Here is a 17,581-nt window from a genome sequence, read left to right as displayed (position 1 = left end):
TAACCCCTCCTCCCTCTTTGGAAGGCCTTCCTCCCAGGCCTCTGGGCCTCCCTCCCTAGGGTTTCTCCTCCTCCCTGGCTTGTTCTCGGTACCCGGGCCTGCTCCCTTATGCTGCAGCTCAGTCTCCCCCCACCCCACGGGCATCTCAGCCAGTCTCGTGGCTTTTGGGGGGACCATGGAGAGGCAGAGACCACAGCCAACCTCCTGACTGCAAGAGCTGCCCCTGACGCCTTCACTTGGGCATCACACTTAACATGTCGGAGATGGGACTGAGTCAGCAATGCCTCCCTGACCCTCCCCCTCTGCCCACTGTGCTCCCCATCACAGGGCACAGCAACCCCAGGCCTCTCGTCACCCAGGACACAAGCAGAGGGGCCACCCTGCTCCCTCACCCCCTCTCTAGCACCTCCATACCCAAACTTCCACCCAGGCCTCCCTCTCAGCCTCCGCAAAGGATCCTGAGTGTGAGTGCTCTCCCACACCTCATGTGCTTTTCATAAAACAGGAGTCAGCAAACTACGGCCCACGGGCCACATCCAGACTGCTACTTGTTGTTTTAAATAAAGCTTTATTGGAACACGGTCACACCTATTTGTTTATATCTTGTCTACAGTGTTTTGTGCTGTAACCACCAGGCTGAGTACTTACAACAGAGGCTGCTGAGCCTGCAAAGCTCAAGATATATCCTATGTGGGCTTTTTGAGAAAGGGTTTGCTGACCCTGGTCCTAGCAAAAGCCCGTTCCTCTCTGCCTCTGCCTCAGGGCCTTTGCACTGGCCTGGCCTAGAAGATTCTTTCCCCAGATATCCACACATCTCCTCCTTCCTCTCCTTCAAGTCTCTGCTCAAATGCCATCTTGTCTTTTGGGCCAAACGTGACCGACTTATAAAAATTGCAGTATCTGTCCTGCCGTTCACTACCCCGTTCCTACTTTCTGCCTCTCCGTAGTCCTTATCACTAGGTACTGTAGTCTGCAATTCGCTGATTTGTGCTGGGGATTGCCGGTCTCCCCCTAGGCAGGCATTTACCTCTGCTTGATTCACGGCTACATTTTCAGAGTTGAGTGGTCTCAGCAATTAGTGAACCTCCAAAGAAAGCCCCTGCCCTGCCCCCTGGAGACCCTGGGACCCACTCCTCCCACAGCTGCACCACCTACCTGCAGAGCCTCGCAGGAGCTCTCGGCCAGCACCCGCCACTGCAGCCCGTGGTCCAGGTGCAGCTCACCATCGCCCTGCAGCTCACAGGCCCCCACCTGCAGCTCCAGACCCAGCCGGTGCCCGGCCTCCCACCGGAGCCGGACGGTCAGCAAGGTCTCTGGGGGGACGGCCTGCAGTGCAGACAGCCTGTGACTCAGTTTCACTCGAAGCGTGGCCTCGGACTGGTGCACGACCGCTGTCAAGGTCAGGGAGGCTGTCCCACTGGCCGATGTGAGGGTCCCTGCCACCTTGGCTTCCCCACCTGCGGCCTGCAGGGAGCCGCTGAACTGTGTCCCTGCTGGGAGGCCCAGACCCTGCCAGACCAGAGTGGGGGTTCAGAGGGAGGTCTCACGTCAGGAGCGAGTCCGATTCTCCATCTGCCACCCTCAATTCCCTCCAGCCCCCAGCCCCCCAATCTGTGCTTCCCTCACCCCACCCCCCATCCCGGTAACAAAACAGCTGCAATCACAACACACAGCAACACAGCAACTATCCAGTGTAGAAACTTAGTAGCCACCCAGCCTCACGCTAAGTGCTCTGCAGGAACCACCTCTTTCCAGCCGATTCCCAGCCCTGAGTTGGGAAATCACTGGCTCCATATGACAGATGGGGACACTGAGGCTCAGAGAGGCAAAGTGAAAGCCCAGGGTACCAGCAGGTACCAGCAGAGCTGAGGTCTGCATCTGATGGGTCTGTGCCTCTAATCGAGGCCTTCCAACAAGATAGTCGCTAACTGCATGGGGCTGTTTCCATTTAAATTAAAATGAAGGAAAAGGAGAAATTCAGTTTCTCGGTTGCACAGGTGAGCACCACTAAAGTGTTCAGGGGCCCTGCGTGGCCACTGCGTGGCTAGTGGCTGCTCCTGGACAGCAAAGGACAGAGGTTTTCCATCATCCTAGAGTTCGAATGGGTGGGCCTGCTGCTCCCGTGATGCTTTACGCTCTGGTGGCTCAGTTGTGCGCTGACTTGATAGTGACAGAGCATCTGTGAGTGCTTAGGGATGCCAAGGGGACCAGCTCCGTCCCTACCCCCAGGAAGCTCCATCAGGAGGGGAGAGACAGGGACGCCAGGGTGACTCAGCAGTTGAGCATCTGCCTTCGGCCCAGGGCGTGATCCTGAGGTCCCAGGATCGAGTCCCGCATCGGGCTCCCTGCGTGGAGCCTGCTTCTCCCTCTGCCTGTGTCTCTGCCTCTCTCTCTCTCTCTCTCTGTCTTCTCATGAATAAATAAATAAAATCTTTAAAAAAAAAAAAAAAACAGGGGGGAGGGAGAGACAAGGAGACTTGCAGGGTGGCCTGTCCTACTCAGACAAAGATGCCAGTTGCGTCTGACTCGGCATCTCCCTTTCTTGAGAGTCGGGTTTTCCTCCCCCAAATATCACAGGATAATTCTGAGACCAGCTTTTGGCCCAGATAAAGCCCAGCCGGTGGTTTCTAACAGGTTATGAAACCAAGACATGTCTGTCCCCCCTGTCAGCTCAGGACAGTGCCCCCCATTTCCCTTCCTGCATTCAGAATTTCACTGAAAAGACCAATTCATCACTTCCAAGTCTGTGTCCTTCTGTTGCACAGCGCTGACTCTCATTGCTCTCGGCCTCAATCTTCCCATCTGCCAAGTGGGAGTAAGAGACTAGAGAGGAATCGAGTGTTGGGGAGAGAATTTGGGAAGCGCCAGGAGGAAGGAGCCAGCCAGGCTCAGGCCTCACCCTGGCAGGGGCTCAGGAAGCCCCTCCGGCCGCCTCGCTGGCCTGCCGTACGCACCTCCAGCAGCGGGCAGCCGGGCTCAGAGGCCAGCATCCATGCACTCCGGTTGCCAGCGCGCTGCTCCAGCGTCCCCTGCAGCCGGCATGGCCCCAGCTGGAGGGCCAGGGAGTGGCGGGCGGCAGGCTGTGGCTGGACGGCCAGGCTGATGGTGCCACTGGGTGGCAGGCCCAGGCGGCCCAGCAGGGGCAGGGAGTGGGCCAGGTGCCCGACGACCGAGGTCTGGGGCCCGCAGGTGCGGGCCAGCTGCAGGTGGGCTTCTCCGTCGTCGCTGCGGAGGCCCGAGGCCAGACTGACCTCACAGGAGCTCCAGCTCAGGTTGCCCTCGGAGCGCAGAGCCTGCGGGAGGCCTGTTGCCTGGAATATGAGAAGCGGCTGGATCTAAGGGCAGCTGCAGAAGCCCAGGTCGGAGAGCTGGGGATGGGCCCGGCTGGGAAGAGGGCAGTGTCACCTTTTAGCCTCAACTCCACCAGCACCTCCCTCTGCAAAGTGACTGATACCATAGGTACCTCACTGAGCTTTCTGAACCTGCAATCTCAGTTTACCCATCTCAGAAATGGGGGTTAATCACAGCAACCTAAGTCACTGGGAATGTAAATGAGTTAATACTTATGACTTGAGGCCCTTGGGTGGCTCAGTGGTTGAGAATCTACCTTTGGCTCAGGTCGTGATCCCGGGGTCCTGGGATCGAGTCCTGTATCAGGCACCCCGCAGGGAGCCTGCTTCTCCCTCTGCCTATGTCTCTGCCTCTCTCTGTCTCTCATGAATAAATAAATAAAGTCTTAAAAAAAAAAATACTTGTTGACTTGCAGACCAGAGCCAGGCACCCAGAAAGCACTGGCTATTAGAAATTCAGCATCAATATCTATGGTCATTGGCTGAAGGGCAGGGAGCCTAAGTGACTTGCTTCTGGGGCTGACGACATGCCCCACACAGAGGCACCGACCGAAGATGGGAACGAGAGGGAGCAATGGGGTTAATTCCACTCAGGTTCCCCAACTTCTCTGGGCCTAGACTCTAGGCCTAGGGATACAAGCAGCCCCTTCCTAGTGGGCGTGAGGATTTAAGGAGCCTGAGAGAGCACTCAGCAGGTGGGGCTCCCAAAAATCAGGTTACTTCTTAGTATTCTTATTATTACTTCTAGACCCCTAATCCTCAGGGCAGGATAAGTGAGATCACGAGAAAAGAATGAACCCGAGCCCCAGAGAGGAAGACAATTCAGTTTGGGTCCTATTTTTGGCTCAAAGCTTTGTAGCAGATGCATCTCCAAAGTCAGGTGACAACCGCAAAAAGATGGAAGATTTTCATGCTGAGTGCAAAGCTGGGGACGTGTAAGAAGTTAGTAATTTAGGGAGGGAGGTGGGAGCCCTGACGGGTGGGGAGGGGGCTTACCTCCAGCGGGGGACAGCGATTCACCACCGACAGGGTCCAGTTGGCGTGTGTGGTGTTGGCCTCAGTAATGACATCCCCATGAGCAGTCAGGGTGCACTGGCCCAAGGCCACCGCCAGCCTGGCCCTGGGGTGTTTGTGTCCCCCCACAGACACTTGGATATGGTTGTCGGGGGCGACCCCGAGCGCCTGAAGTGGAGGCCATGCGTGTTGGAGGCTGGTGTCCAGATGGGTATGGTGGTGGCCGCAGGCTGTGTGGATGTGGGCCCGGGCGAAGGTGTCCCCAGAAGATACCTGAGCTGCCAGGCTGGCCGTGCAAGGGTGGACCAGGAGGGAGCCATTCAAGGACAACACAGCCAGATCCTGCCCCCAGGAAAAGCAAGGTGAGGCCGAGCAGGTGTTTCTGCAATACCTCACCAAGGAGCGGTTCGCCTTCTGCCTGGCCTGGGTGGTCAAGGGAACCCCCAGCCCCCGGGCCACCCACATACCCAGTGAACAAGCTATACTCTTGCGAAGTGCTTCTCCCCGAGCTGAAAATGGTCACCCAGGGAGTCACGAAGTTCACCATCTCAGGGTCCCTGACGTCCCCTCCCCATAGGCAGATCTGTGGGTCTACCCCGAGCAGTCTCCCATTTCCATGATGGGGTCTCAAGTCTCAACCTCGCTCATGTGGCTTGTCTGGGGTGTGTCCCTTCTTAATGCCCCTTAAGGAAGTCACCACTCCTCTGGGCTGTGTATTCTCAGGACCTGGGAGCCAGCCTGCACCCCCATGAGAGAACCAGGAGCTGCTCACAGCCTCTTCCCCTGGGCAGGGATAATACCACCAACGCTGGGGCAAACGTACACCGCCCTTAATTTCATGCAGGGAAGACACCCCTCTGTCCAGTGGCTAAAACCCCTTCAGTCCTGACCCCCTTATTCTCCTAATTAACCCTCCCACTGCTTAGGTTGCAGTGTGACCTCGGGAAAGTGACCCAGCTCCTGCAGGGGATGCCAGCACATAGGCCAGGCCAGCAGGTCTCAGGAGCAGAAATACCTCTGTCTTCCTCCCCCAGGCAGTCCTCTGGGCTGTGTGCCCCACCATCATTGCCATCAGGCCACAGACGTCAGCCAGGCCAGGCCTGCAACCAGCTGCCCACTCGGCTGCCCACAGAGAAGCACTGACAAGGTCTGAGGCAGCCCCATGGGTGCCCCATGTCTAGCTCACCCTGGGGTCCAGGAGCCACAGGGCCCTGCTAGAGCTCAGGGGGTCTGGGCCCTGTGCTCAGGCCTTGCAGCCACGGATCACCCTGCGATACAGAGGACCCACCGTCCACCTGTGCCCCAGCCCAGGAGAGCTTACAGCTACCTAGGCTGGGCCATCATCTGCCACCACTATCCCACCTATGACAGAGACCCGTTTACCTCAAGAGGCTGCCTGGCAAAGTCCCCCCAGCAGAGCCCTGACAGCTGGGCGGGCGAGGTGTCTCCAGTACAGTTGACCTGCGGAGACCAGCAGGGCAGGTAGGAGGGCATGCTGACAGCCACTGCCACTGTCAGGAAGAGGGAGATGGGAGGCCCCTTCCCCCAACCTAGACCCCACACAGAGGGTGGCGGGGGAGGTGTGGGGCTGGGTGGGAGGGGCCGGGGTGGCAGGGGAGAGGCCAGGATGGGGGGAGGGGCCAGGGTGGCAGGGAGGGGCTGGGCTGGGTGAGAGGGGCCAAAGTGGCAGGGGAGAGGTGGGGATGGTGGGAGAGGCCAGGGGGAGGGGCCGGGCTGAGGGGAGGGGCCAAGGTGGCAGGGGAGGGGCCAGGATGGGGCAGGGGCAGGGTGGCAGGGGAGGGGCCAGGCTGGGTGGGAGGGGCTGGGCTGGGTGAGAGGGGCCAAAGTGGCAGGGGAGAGGTGGGGATGGTGGGAGGGGCCAGGGGGAGGGGCCGGGCTGGTGGGTAGGGGCCAGGGTGGCAGGGGAGGGGGTTTGGCTGGGTGGGAAGAGGTTGGGCTGGGTGGGAGGGGCCAGGGGAGGGGCCGAGCTGGGGGGAGGGGCCAGGGTGGCAGGGGAGGGGGTTTGGCTGGGTGGGGAGGGCTGGGTGGGAGGGACCAGGGTGACAGGGAGGGGTTGGGCTGGGGGGCGGGGGCTGACCTGGGTGGGAGGGGCCAGGGTGGCGGGGGGGGGGGGGGGGGGGGGCAGGGCGGGACGCGGGGGGGGGGGGGGGGCAGGGCGGGACGCGGGGAGGGCCCTGGGCGGGAGGCTGGAGCCCCCGGGTCAGCCCTGAGGCTGGGGAGGCCGAGGGGGCTCGGTGCGCCCACGGGCGGGCCACTCACCTGGCGTCGCGCAGGCCAGGTGCCCAGCAGCGCGGAGAGGCCGTGCTGCAGCCGCAGGGCCAGCCCGTGGTGGCCGCGCTGCGCCCTCGCCTCCAGGGCCACGCGGAGCTGCTCCCCGTCCGCGCTCGCCGTCAGCCCGGCCTCCACGCGGTGTCCCGCGCTCTGCGCAGAAGCGAAGCTGTGGGTGCCCCGCGGACCCCTACCCCTGGGGGCCCCGTGCCCAGCCCCCCCCTCCCACCTGGAAGTGGCCGCGGCCGTCCACGGAGGAGGGGAGGCCCCAGCGCCCGAGGCCGGGCACCTTGTGGGCCAGGCGGGCACGGAGCAGGCCTCCCGGGGCGCCGGGGGTCGGGCGGTCCAGGCCGAGGGCGGCGTCCAGCTGACCCCACGCACTGCGCAGGGCCAGGCTCGCGGAGAGGTTGGAGGCCACATGGGTGTGTGACAGGTGCATCTCTGCCTCCGACGGGAGTCCTGCGGGTGAGAGGGACCTCGGAGATGGGGGAGCTGGGGGTAGGCTACGGGGGTGGGGCGGGGGCGCAGGTCGCTGTCAGTGCTCCCTCTCTCTGCAGGGTCCCCAGGCCTTGAGGCAAACTCCTGCCCCTCAGGTCCCACTTCTCCCCGTATACCAGATGGAACCATAGGCAAGTGGCACCAGTAAACCATTTCTGATCCACAGAAGTGGCGATTTCACCAGGTGCCACTCAGCGAGTGACAGGACTGGTGTCCCCTTCCCATTTCTAACCCCTCCAGGGCGAGGCATGGGGTGGGGGAGCCTGAACTTGCCCTCTCCCCTGGCTGCTGCACCTTTGGGCCTCTCCAGGCCTTACTGAAATGTCCCCAAGAAGCTAGAGCTGCAGGATGTCCTATTTCCTAACTGTGGTGCAGCAGCATATTCTGGAGGCCCTGCTGGACCAGCCTTGGAGCCTGAGAAGCGGAGGGGAGGGAGGGGAGGGGCTGGCCACAGGGGCTATCTGCCACTGGGCTGGGAAGCATGTGAATACTCAGTAACCACTGCTGTCCCCACACTGTGGGTTCTAGAATAACAAACCCCCCTGGGAGATGGAAGCACTGGGAGAAGCTGGCAGGGGAAGGAAATAGGGCTGGAAGGTGGATTTGGGGACTGGAGGTTTCCCTCTCACTTCTCCCCCTTGGCTTCAGAAACCAGGAGCCCTCGGGGAAGATGGCTTTTGGCCCTTTCCACCCCACCTACCTGCCTCACCCAAGGTGCTGATGTTGTGACTTAGGTGGCCTGAGAGCTGGCCATGCCCAGAGCCCCAGGTGCAGATGCCACCCAGAGCCAGGCTGGCCGCATCGGCCCGGAGCCGGGCCTGGCCCCCAAGGCTCCCCGTCTGGGCCTGCAGCTGCCCTCTCAGCCAGAGCTCTCTCGGCAAAGCCTGGCTGCTGTTCTGGGTGAGGATACAGGTCACACTGTGCACGCTGGTGCTGTTCCCTGTCTTTTCGTGCTTGTCCCGCAGGAGGAAGCCCAGCACAGCTGAGTCAGCTGTGACCTTGATGGTGCCTGCAGAGGATGGCAGAGAAGTTATACAGAGCAGGGGGCCAGCCCAGGGGACTGGGCCATTCTGGACAGAAGGGAAAAGGATCCTGGGGTAGGAAGTTCCTAGATCCACGATGTAATTCTAACTCATATCAGGAGGGCATACCTGGGGGATGGACCAAATTAAACCAGCTTCCTCCCAGGATGCTGTGAGGATCAAGCAAGCTAATTCACAAGCAAAAGGGCTTTGGGCAGGGGGCACTGGGGAGCAGGAGGCCTACTAAGGAACCTCAGTTAATATCAGTGCTCACTTCCTGCTTAAGAGAGCCACAGACTACAGTGATAGAATGACCCCATTGTACAGACTGTAAAAATGAGACCCAGGAAGACTTGAGGATCCAACCTGGAATTCTGGGGATGGAAAAATTGCTTGGAGGTCTCATCCATCCAGAGAAGAATCCACATATTTGGGCCAGTCCATTCCCATATATAATTTATGCAACAGGGAAATTCTTGCTGTAATCAGAACCATTTGCATCTCCTGGCCCCCACCCAGGTTCTCTCAGAACCCTGGCATGGTCCAAATACCCTTATATCTCCCCCTCCTATCGTTGAAGGTTGGATTCGTGGGCTACCACCACCAGGGAAGAGGCCCTTCTGTACCTCTGGGCTGCAGTTCTGTGCTTCCAGACCCAGAACTCATGCAAATCTCAATCACAGAGTACAGGGCACTTTCCACAATGATAGAGCTTTCTCACAGAATCTTGTGGTCATCTTTTTACAAATTCTCTATGTTGTAAGGCCCTATGTTACCATATCCTGTAAGATAATAACCAGTTAATCATGGATAACCAAAGTAAGATTTCACTAGACTATTGAGAAGAGAAAATGAAATATTGTTGATAGGACAGCATAGAGTCCAGGAATAGACCCCCACACACGGTCGATTGATATTTGACAAAGGTACAAAAATAATTCAGGAGAGAAAGGATGGTCTTTATAATGAATGTGCTGAAATGATTGAAAATCCACAAGTAAAAAAATTACCTTGACCTTTACCCAATCATATACACAAATTAATTCAAAATTAATCAGAAGCCCACATTTTAAAATCTAAAATCATAAAACTTCTAAGGTGTGGCCTCAGGTTTAGTAAATAAAGATATCTTATATGACAGAAAAAGCATTATTCATTAAAAAAATCAATTGGGGGATCCCTGCGTGGCTCAGCGGTTTGGCGCCTGCCTTCCGCCCAGGGTGTGATCCTGGAGACCCCGGATCGAGTCCCACATCGGGGTCCCTGCATGGAGCCTGCTTCTCCCTCTGCTTCTGTCTCTGCCTCTGTCTCTGTGTCTCTCATGAATAAATAAAATCTTTTAAAAAAAATCAATTGGACTTGATCGAAATTCAAAATCTTTGTTGTTCAAAAGACACCAGTGAAAGAATGTAAAGCCACAGATTGGGAGAAGATATTTTCAAAACACATATCTTATACAGGACTTGTGTAAGTAATTCCCAAATTCAGTTTGGGAATTCAAGAAAACTCAATTTTTTAAATGGGCAAAATGTTTAAATAGACACTTTGCTCACAAAATTTTTAAGTAGCACATAAGCCTCTGAAGATGTTCAACGTAATTAGTCCTGAGGAAAATGCAAATTTAAACCAAAATGGGATTCAAGTATAAATCACAACTGAAAGCCCCCAAACCAAAAATTGACAACACCAATTGCTAGCAAAGATGCAAAGGAATGAGGATTCTCACCACACTGGTGGGAATGTGAAATGGTACAGCAGTTTCCTCTAGATTTCAACATGTACTTGCCATGCAATCCTACAATTCCACTCCTGGGTATTTACTCAAGGGAAATGAAACCATATGGTCCCACAAAAACCTGTAGGCCAATGACTATAGTAGCTTCATTTGTAATTGGAAAGTACTGAAAACAACCCATATGTCCTTCAACTGTGCGTGGATAATCTGTAGTATATCCATACCACGGACTACAACTCAGCAATAAAAAGGAATAAACTATGGATATGTGCCACAGCTTGGATGAATCTCGACCATATTACATTGGGCAAAAGACACCATACTCAAAAGAGTTAACATACTGTATGTTCCCATTCATGTCACATTATAGAAAAGCCAAAACCGTGGGGATGGACAGCAGCTCAGTGGTTGCCAGGGTTGCGGGTGGGAGAGAGGCTGACTACAATGGGTGGCAAGACAGAACTTTGCGGGGGGAGATGGGACTGTTCTGTATCAAGATTGTTTTGGTGGCCATACAACTGTGAGTTTACCAAAACGTCAATCCTATATGTAAACTACACTCCAAGAAATTATACCTCAATAATTGCCTTCAGAAATGAAGTAATAGGTGTTAGGAAATGAAGGAGGGAGCATCAGTGTTACTCAAAGTAAACTTGACAAGAAAAGTTCTCTGTGGGGCACTTGGGTGGCTCAGTGGTTGAGCACCTGCCTTTGGCTCAAGGCATGATCCCGGGTTCCTGGGATCGAGTCCTGCATCGGGCTCCCCACAGGGAGCCTGCTTCTCCCTCTGCCTGTATCTCTGTCTCTTTCTGTGTATGTCTCATGAATAAATAAATATTAAAAGATTTTATTTATTTATTCACGAGAAACACGGGGAGAGAGAGAGAGGCAGAGACACAGGCAGAAGGAGAAGCAGGCTCCATGCAGGGATCCCAATGTAGGACTTGATCCTGGGTCTCCCGGGTCATGCCCTGGGCTGAAGGCAGTGCTAAACCTCTGAGCCACCCAGGCTGCCCTAAATAAATAAAATCTTAAAAAAAGAATGGTTCTCTGTAACATTTATTGACTTGATTATATTTACATTTTTTCAAACCTTTGCATTTTATTATGAAATTTGACTTTGGCACATTTTAACCAATTTGGGATTAGGAGGGTCAGTGCTAATGTTATTACCAGACCAGAGAATAGCATCCACCTTTTGGGGGAAGCAAGCAGAGCCTTCAGGTTCTGAAACACTGGGCCCTGGACAGATGTCTAGATAGGGTGTTACGGTCCAGGATGCTTGGGCAAAGGGTCCCTTTCTGTGTGATCCTGGCTTTGGGAACCTTGTTAATGTTTCACATAATCAAAAAAACAAATACATAAAGTCAATAAGGATAGGGGAAAACCTGAAAATGGAATACAAACAGAAACCAGTGAACCCAACTGTATTTCAAATGATTAACAGAATCACATGAGGGGTGGGGGTGGGGATTAACTCTAACAAACATTTGAACCCAGGGTTTGGATTTATGCCTTCAACAACTACTTGGATGGATCTCAACCACATTATGTTCAGGCCAAAGATGAAAAGAATTCTAATCAAATATTGAATTCTAATTAACAAAGTTTACTTTCACAGAACTATAGGTTAGTAACTCTGAAACTACTTTCTGTGTGTTCTTGGGCTGAACACATATGTAAATATATTGTGGATAATTGGTTTCTTTCTGTTGGAGAAGGGAATGAGAAATATGAAAAGGGAAAAAAATGAGAATTAGCATTCTGAGGATAGACTGAAGTTGAGGACATCAGTGTAAACTAATGGCTTTAAACTTATCTACCTATAAACAGACATAGAAAGTGTGTGTGTGTGTGTGTGTGTGTGTGTGTGTGTGTACACTTCTGTTTCCTTGATCCATCCATTAAAAAAGGCCCAGATGGATAGTCCAGTAGGAAAAAACATACCAGGCACTGAGATCTTAGTTTCTACATACTAATTTGCACTGAAAGGAATCAAGGATCCTTGGAGAAATGGCTTATTTCATGTCACAGAAAACATAAAATGAGACTGAAACATCTTTATGGTCATAAAGGAAGGAAGAGCTCAGAAAATATAGGAACATGTTCATTTCTATGAATGGTTGGGGAGCTTGACTGGACCAATGCTCCCAAGATAACAATTGTAAACTCTGGGCAAAATGAAGAAACAACTATCTAAAGTGACAGGAGAGTGACCACAGATAGGCAGACCCTGGATGGGAGTCAACACTTGGAGGAAATGATTAGCCCTAAATGAGTTGCATGTTTTCATTCTTTTTGGTGCCACGAAAGTGGACAACGTTCAGACTACAATCCACAGTCTAAACAACTAAAGAGTCTGAAAACAGAGTTCAAAGTAATAGCAACAAATGAAAAGGAAAGTGGGGAATTCTGAAGAGGGCCAACCAGGGGAAACTCTAAATTCTACCTATAAACTCTGTTCAAATCTTTGCTGATCCCCAAACTTCAAAAGGGTAGAAAAGATTCCAAGTAGCCCAGCAAAAATAAGAGAACTGAACTGATTTCAGCTGCATTCCACTGGAGTGGAGAGAGTTTAGATTCTGAGTCTAGCCAAGTTAAATGTCAGCTAAAATAAGAAAAAACAAAAAACAATCACGAAACAATCAAACAGAAACCCTCTTCAGAGCAATAAAAAAGAGGGACACCTGGGTAGCTCAGTGGTTGAGCAACTGCCTTCAGCTCAGGTCATGATCCTGGGGTCCTGGGATAGAGTCCCACATTGGGCTCCCTGCATGGAGCCTCCTCCCTCTGCCTACATCTCTGCCTCTCTCTGTGTATCTCTCATGAATAAATAAACACAATATTTAAAAAGAGAGAGAAATAAAAAAATCAGAGCCTCTACATAATTCAAAATGTCCAGAATACAATCTCAAATTTCTAGAGGTACCAAGAAACAGGACAAGAACGTCATAAGGATTTTTAAAACACCTCTTATTACTATGCTTGAGAATATAAGGACAATATTCTTGTATCGAATGAACAGAGGTAATCTCAGCCTTAAAATGGAAATCAGGGACACCTGGGTGGCTCAGCAGTTCAGCTTAGAGAGTGACCCCAGGGTTCTGGGATCGAGTCCCACATCAGGCTCCCTGCATGGAGTCTGCTTCTCCTCTCTCTGCCTATGTCTCTGCCTCTCTCTCTGTGTCTCTTGTGAATGAATAAACAAAATCTTAAAAAAATGGAAATCATTTTTTTGAAACCCTGATGTGATTCCAGAACAAAAACTACAAAATCTAAGATTTAAAAAATGTATCCGATAATCCTAAAATTTTTATTGGGTGGTATTTGGAGAAGACAAAAGAAAACATCAGTGAGCTGGAAGACAGATCAATAGACATCTGAAGAAAGAAAAAAGACTAAAAAAAAAAAAATCAAGGGAACTTCAGAGACCTATGCAACAGTATCAAAAGTTCTGAAACATATCAACTGGAAATCCCAAGGAGGAGAGGACAGAGAAAATGGGACAGAAAAAAATCTTGGAAGAAATAATTTCCCAAAAGTGAAAATGTCCTATGTGTTTAAATTTATGCATATACAAAATGTCCTTTGGGAATGAAGGCAAACATAACATTTTCAGACAAATTAAAATGAAAGGGATTCACTGATAGTTACCCTGCCTTCCAAGAAATGCTAAAGGTGGTTCTTTAAAATGATAGGAAATGATACCAAAAAGAAATTTTGAACTTTAGGAAGGAGTGAAGAACCCATAAAGGGTGAATATGTGTGTGAAAAATTAAAAAAAAATATTTCTCTTAACTTCTTTCAAATCAATATGACTAAAGCAAAAATTATTATGTTGTATTGGAGAGTTGGAGTATATGTAGATCTAACACAGACGGCAACAACAGCAGAAAGGGATGAAAGCCCAGGTTCTTACACTTAATGTGAAATGCTTCAATTCAAATGCTAAGTAAAATGTTAAATAATACAAAGAAACAGATATTTAAAGAGAAATAGATAGAACTAAGTTCTAATTTTTTAACTGATCCAAAAGCAGGCACAAAAAGAATAGAGGAACAAAAAATATATGGAAAAGCAAATAGCAAAATAGTAGACATAAATCCAATTATATCTATAGTTACATTAAACATCAGTCAACTAACTAGTATAATTAAAAGGCAGAGGTTATCAGGCTAGACATAAAATCAAAATCTAACTATATGTGGTCTGCAAGAAATTTACCTTAAATATAAGGAGCCATGTTTAAAGCAAAAAGGTGGCAAAATACATACAAGGTGAATGGCAATAAAAATGCAAGAGTGGCTACATTAGTATCAGACAAAACAGACTTCAGATAAAGAATCGTATGACCGACACCTGGGTGGTTCAGCGGTTGAGTGTCTGCCTTTTTGGCTCAGGGCATGATCCCGTGGTACTGGGATCAAGTCCCACATTGGGCTCCCTGCAGGGAGCCTGCTTCTCCTCCCTCTGCCTATGTATGTCTCTGCCTCTCTTTCTGTGTCTCTCATGAATAAATAAATAAAATCTTTAAAAAAGAGAGTCATATGAGACAGGACATTTCACAATAAATGGCTTGATTCATCAAGAAAGTGTAACAATTGTAAATGCACATGCACCTAATAGCAGCACGTCAATACACAAGAAGCAAAAATGAACAGAATCAAATGAAGAAATTGAGAAATCCACAAACACAGTTGGAGAGTTTAACAGCCTTCTCTCATCAATTAATACAATAACAAGACCAAAAGAAAATCAGTGAGGATATATAAAACCAAGCACTTTGACTTAATTGACTTTTATAGAACATTAAACCCAAGATCAGAATACAAATTCTTTTTCTTTTTTTTTTTAAGATTTTTTTATTCATTTGAGAGAGAGAGAGAGCACGCACAAGTCGGGGGAAAGGCAGAGGGAGAGGGAGAAATAGATTCCCCGCTGAGCAGGGAGCCTAATGTGGGGCTCAATCCTAGGACCCTGGGATCATGACCTGAGCTGAAGGCAGATGCTTAATCATCGGAGCCACCCAGGCAACCCACAAATTCCTTTTCAGTGCATAAGTTATGTTCATAAGATAGATTATATACTGGCTCATAAAACAAGTCACAACAAATTTTAAAAGACTGATCCTCTGACCACAATGAAAATAAATATTAAGATGCTATCTAGAAAACTTTCAAATATTTGGAAATTAAGCAAAAGCACTTCTAAATAACCCAGGGGTCAAGGAAGAAATCACAAGAGAGCTCAGAAAATATTTCAAAAATAAATAATAATGGAAATACAGGACATCAAAATTTGTGGGAAGCAGCTCACAGAATACTGAGAGGCAAATAGGCAGTTTTATATGCTTATATTAGGAAAGAAAAAATGTCTAAAAATCAATGGCTTGAAAGTCCACTTTAATAAACTAGAGTCAATCCAAATTAAGGGTAAGAAAGGAAATAATAGAGATAAGAGCTGGAATCAGAGAAACCAGAAAGAGACAACTAGAGAGACAACAAAACCAACTGTTGGTTGAGAAGATCAACAAAATTAATGAATTATTAGATCAATAAGGAAGAGAGAGAAGTGGCACAAGGAATGACTATCAGAATTGAAAGCAGGGACAGCGCTATAGATCCCACATATATTGAAAAGATAAAATAGATACAATGAGCAACTCTACACCAATGAATTTGACAACTTCATTGAAACGGACAAATTCCTTGAAAAGTATGGCTTACAAACTGACACATGACGAAATAGAAAATCTCAATAGCTTTTCATCCAGACATGTTCCAAAAAACTTTTCCACAAAGAACATTCCAGGTGGCTTCGCGGGTAGAGTCTACCAGACACAAAGGGGAGCATGAACATCCATCTTACACAAACTCTTTTGGGAAATAAAAGAGAAGGAAATGTTCTTCAACCTGTTTTAAGAGGTAAGAATTTGAAGGAAAAAATAAAAACTTAACAGGGGAGAAACCTGGCAGACATTGTTAATCAAGTGATCAAAGCTAATGTGACCAACACTGGGACATACTGACATCAGGTACTTCTAGATATGATGGTGCACGGCTACTGTGGCCTCCTTGAAAGTAGTCACGAGGAAGCATCAGACCAACCCCTAAATAAGGGTTTTTTTTGTTTTTTGTTTTTTGTTTTTTGTTTTTTGTTTTTTTTGTTTTTTTTCAGGGAAGAGGCCAATGTGCCACCCTATCGATATCCCAGGGCCAGTGGACCAGTGAGCTTTGGAAAATAGTCCTTCTACTGATCTATGCCCATAGATGAATGTTACAGCTACACACATAATGTTTGTGGAAGGCAAAGACCAGTCTACAAAACGACTGCCCCATACCCTTCAAAAATGTAAATATCATGAAAGGGAAAGAAATAATCTCAATTTTCTGATTTTGATGGCTGCATTGTGGAATGGAGGAGAATACCTTTATTTTATTTTTTAAAATAGGTTCCATGCCTAGTGCAAAGCCCAATGCCAGGCTCAAACTCACAACCCTAAGATCGAGAGCTGAGCTGAAATTGAGAGTTGGACACTCCACTGCCTGAGCCATGCAGGTGCCCAGAGAATATCTTTATTTTTAAAAATAAACGTTGCACTAGGGGTAAAGAAATATCATATCTTAACTTAGTAAAACACAGTTCAGGAAAAAATGTATTTTTATACACAAATAAAAATGGCAATATGTGTATATAGAGAGAAAGAGGTAAGAAAAATGATAAAGCAATTGTAGTAAAATGTCAGTAATTGGGGAACCTGGGTAAAGGGCCTATGGGAGTATTTGTACTATTCTTGCCACTTTTCTGTGAGTCTGAAATTATGTCTAAATTATTAGAAAAAATATGCATGGGAAACTCTGTCCCCAACTCTTCCTCTTGGGTTTTTCCAATGTCCATTAGTTCATTAATGGTTCTGACAAGTACTGCATAAGGAAATTTGCTTGGTATTTTGTTAGAATATTCGCTTTGTCAGAATGGGTATTAGTTTCCGACAAAGGGGTATCATCAATGCACGAGATACTGAAATTGCGTATCAGTGGACTTGAAAATATGCAGGATTTAATTTACTCTGTGGTTCCATAAAAGCGCTTCCCCAAGACCCCCACTGCCCCTACCCTGTGGTGTTCCCCAGGCTCACCCTCTCTAAGAGTTTTCTTCTGCTTCAGCATGCCCTTGAGGGTCAGGAGGTGGGGCACAGCTGTCCAACCAGCCACCGTGTGCTGGGCTTGGCTCTGCAGGGTCAGGACGTGGCCTCCCCTCTGCTCTGCAGAAGCCTTGAGGAGAAGCTGTGCCGTGTTCTGGTCCACCAGCGCCTTATAAAACAGCCAAACCCTGGAAGGAACGTGATGGGGATAAGGAGCAGCACCTACCCCTGGAGGCAGGCCACAGAGGCAGGTCCCTGAACCCTGCTGCCCAGACCCATTATAGGACTGTTTTATTGGGCTCTAAGCCCATGGGGATGCAGTGTAATAGGGGTTAAGATCACGGGCTTTGGGGTCAGCCAAACCTGGATTTGAATCCCAGTGCCACTACTAACTGTGGCCTTGGACAAGGACATAACCTCTCAGAGTCCCACTTTCTCCTTCTATAAAGTGAGGTATAAAACTGAACCATGGGGATCCCTGGGTGGCGCAGTGGTTTGGCGCCTGCCTTTGGCCCAGGGCGCGATCCTG

The 17,581-nt window shown here is 49.7% G+C and overlaps 1 protein-coding gene across 1 annotated transcript in view; it reads right to left on the bottom strand.

The window, feature by feature from the left end:
• LOC112679053 (uncharacterized) overlaps window positions 1–17,581 on the bottom strand; it is a 142,842-nt gene that overhangs the window by 43,105 nt on the left and 82,156 nt on the right. The window contains exons 38-42 of the mRNA XM_035718183.2: window positions 17,047–17,240; window positions 7,852–8,160; window positions 6,883–7,112; window positions 6,645–6,806; window positions 5,748–5,825 (exon numbers count right to left, since the gene is read on the bottom strand). Of these exons, the coding sequence (XP_035574076.2) occupies window positions 5,748–5,825; window positions 6,645–6,806; window positions 6,883–7,112; window positions 7,852–8,160; window positions 17,047–17,240 (973 nt within the window). The remainder of the gene's footprint in view (window positions 1–5,747; window positions 5,826–6,644; window positions 6,807–6,882; window positions 7,113–7,851; window positions 8,161–17,046; window positions 17,241–17,581) is intronic.

Source organism: Canis lupus, chromosome 6, assembly GCF_003254725.2.
Source record: "Canis lupus dingo isolate Sandy chromosome 6, ASM325472v2, whole genome shotgun sequence".
In the NCBI taxonomy this organism is placed as follows: Eukaryota; Metazoa; Chordata; class Mammalia; order Carnivora; family Canidae; genus Canis; species Canis lupus.
The sequence above is the reverse complement of the archived record's forward strand: the minus strand, read 5'-3'. Positions and strand labels throughout refer to the sequence as shown.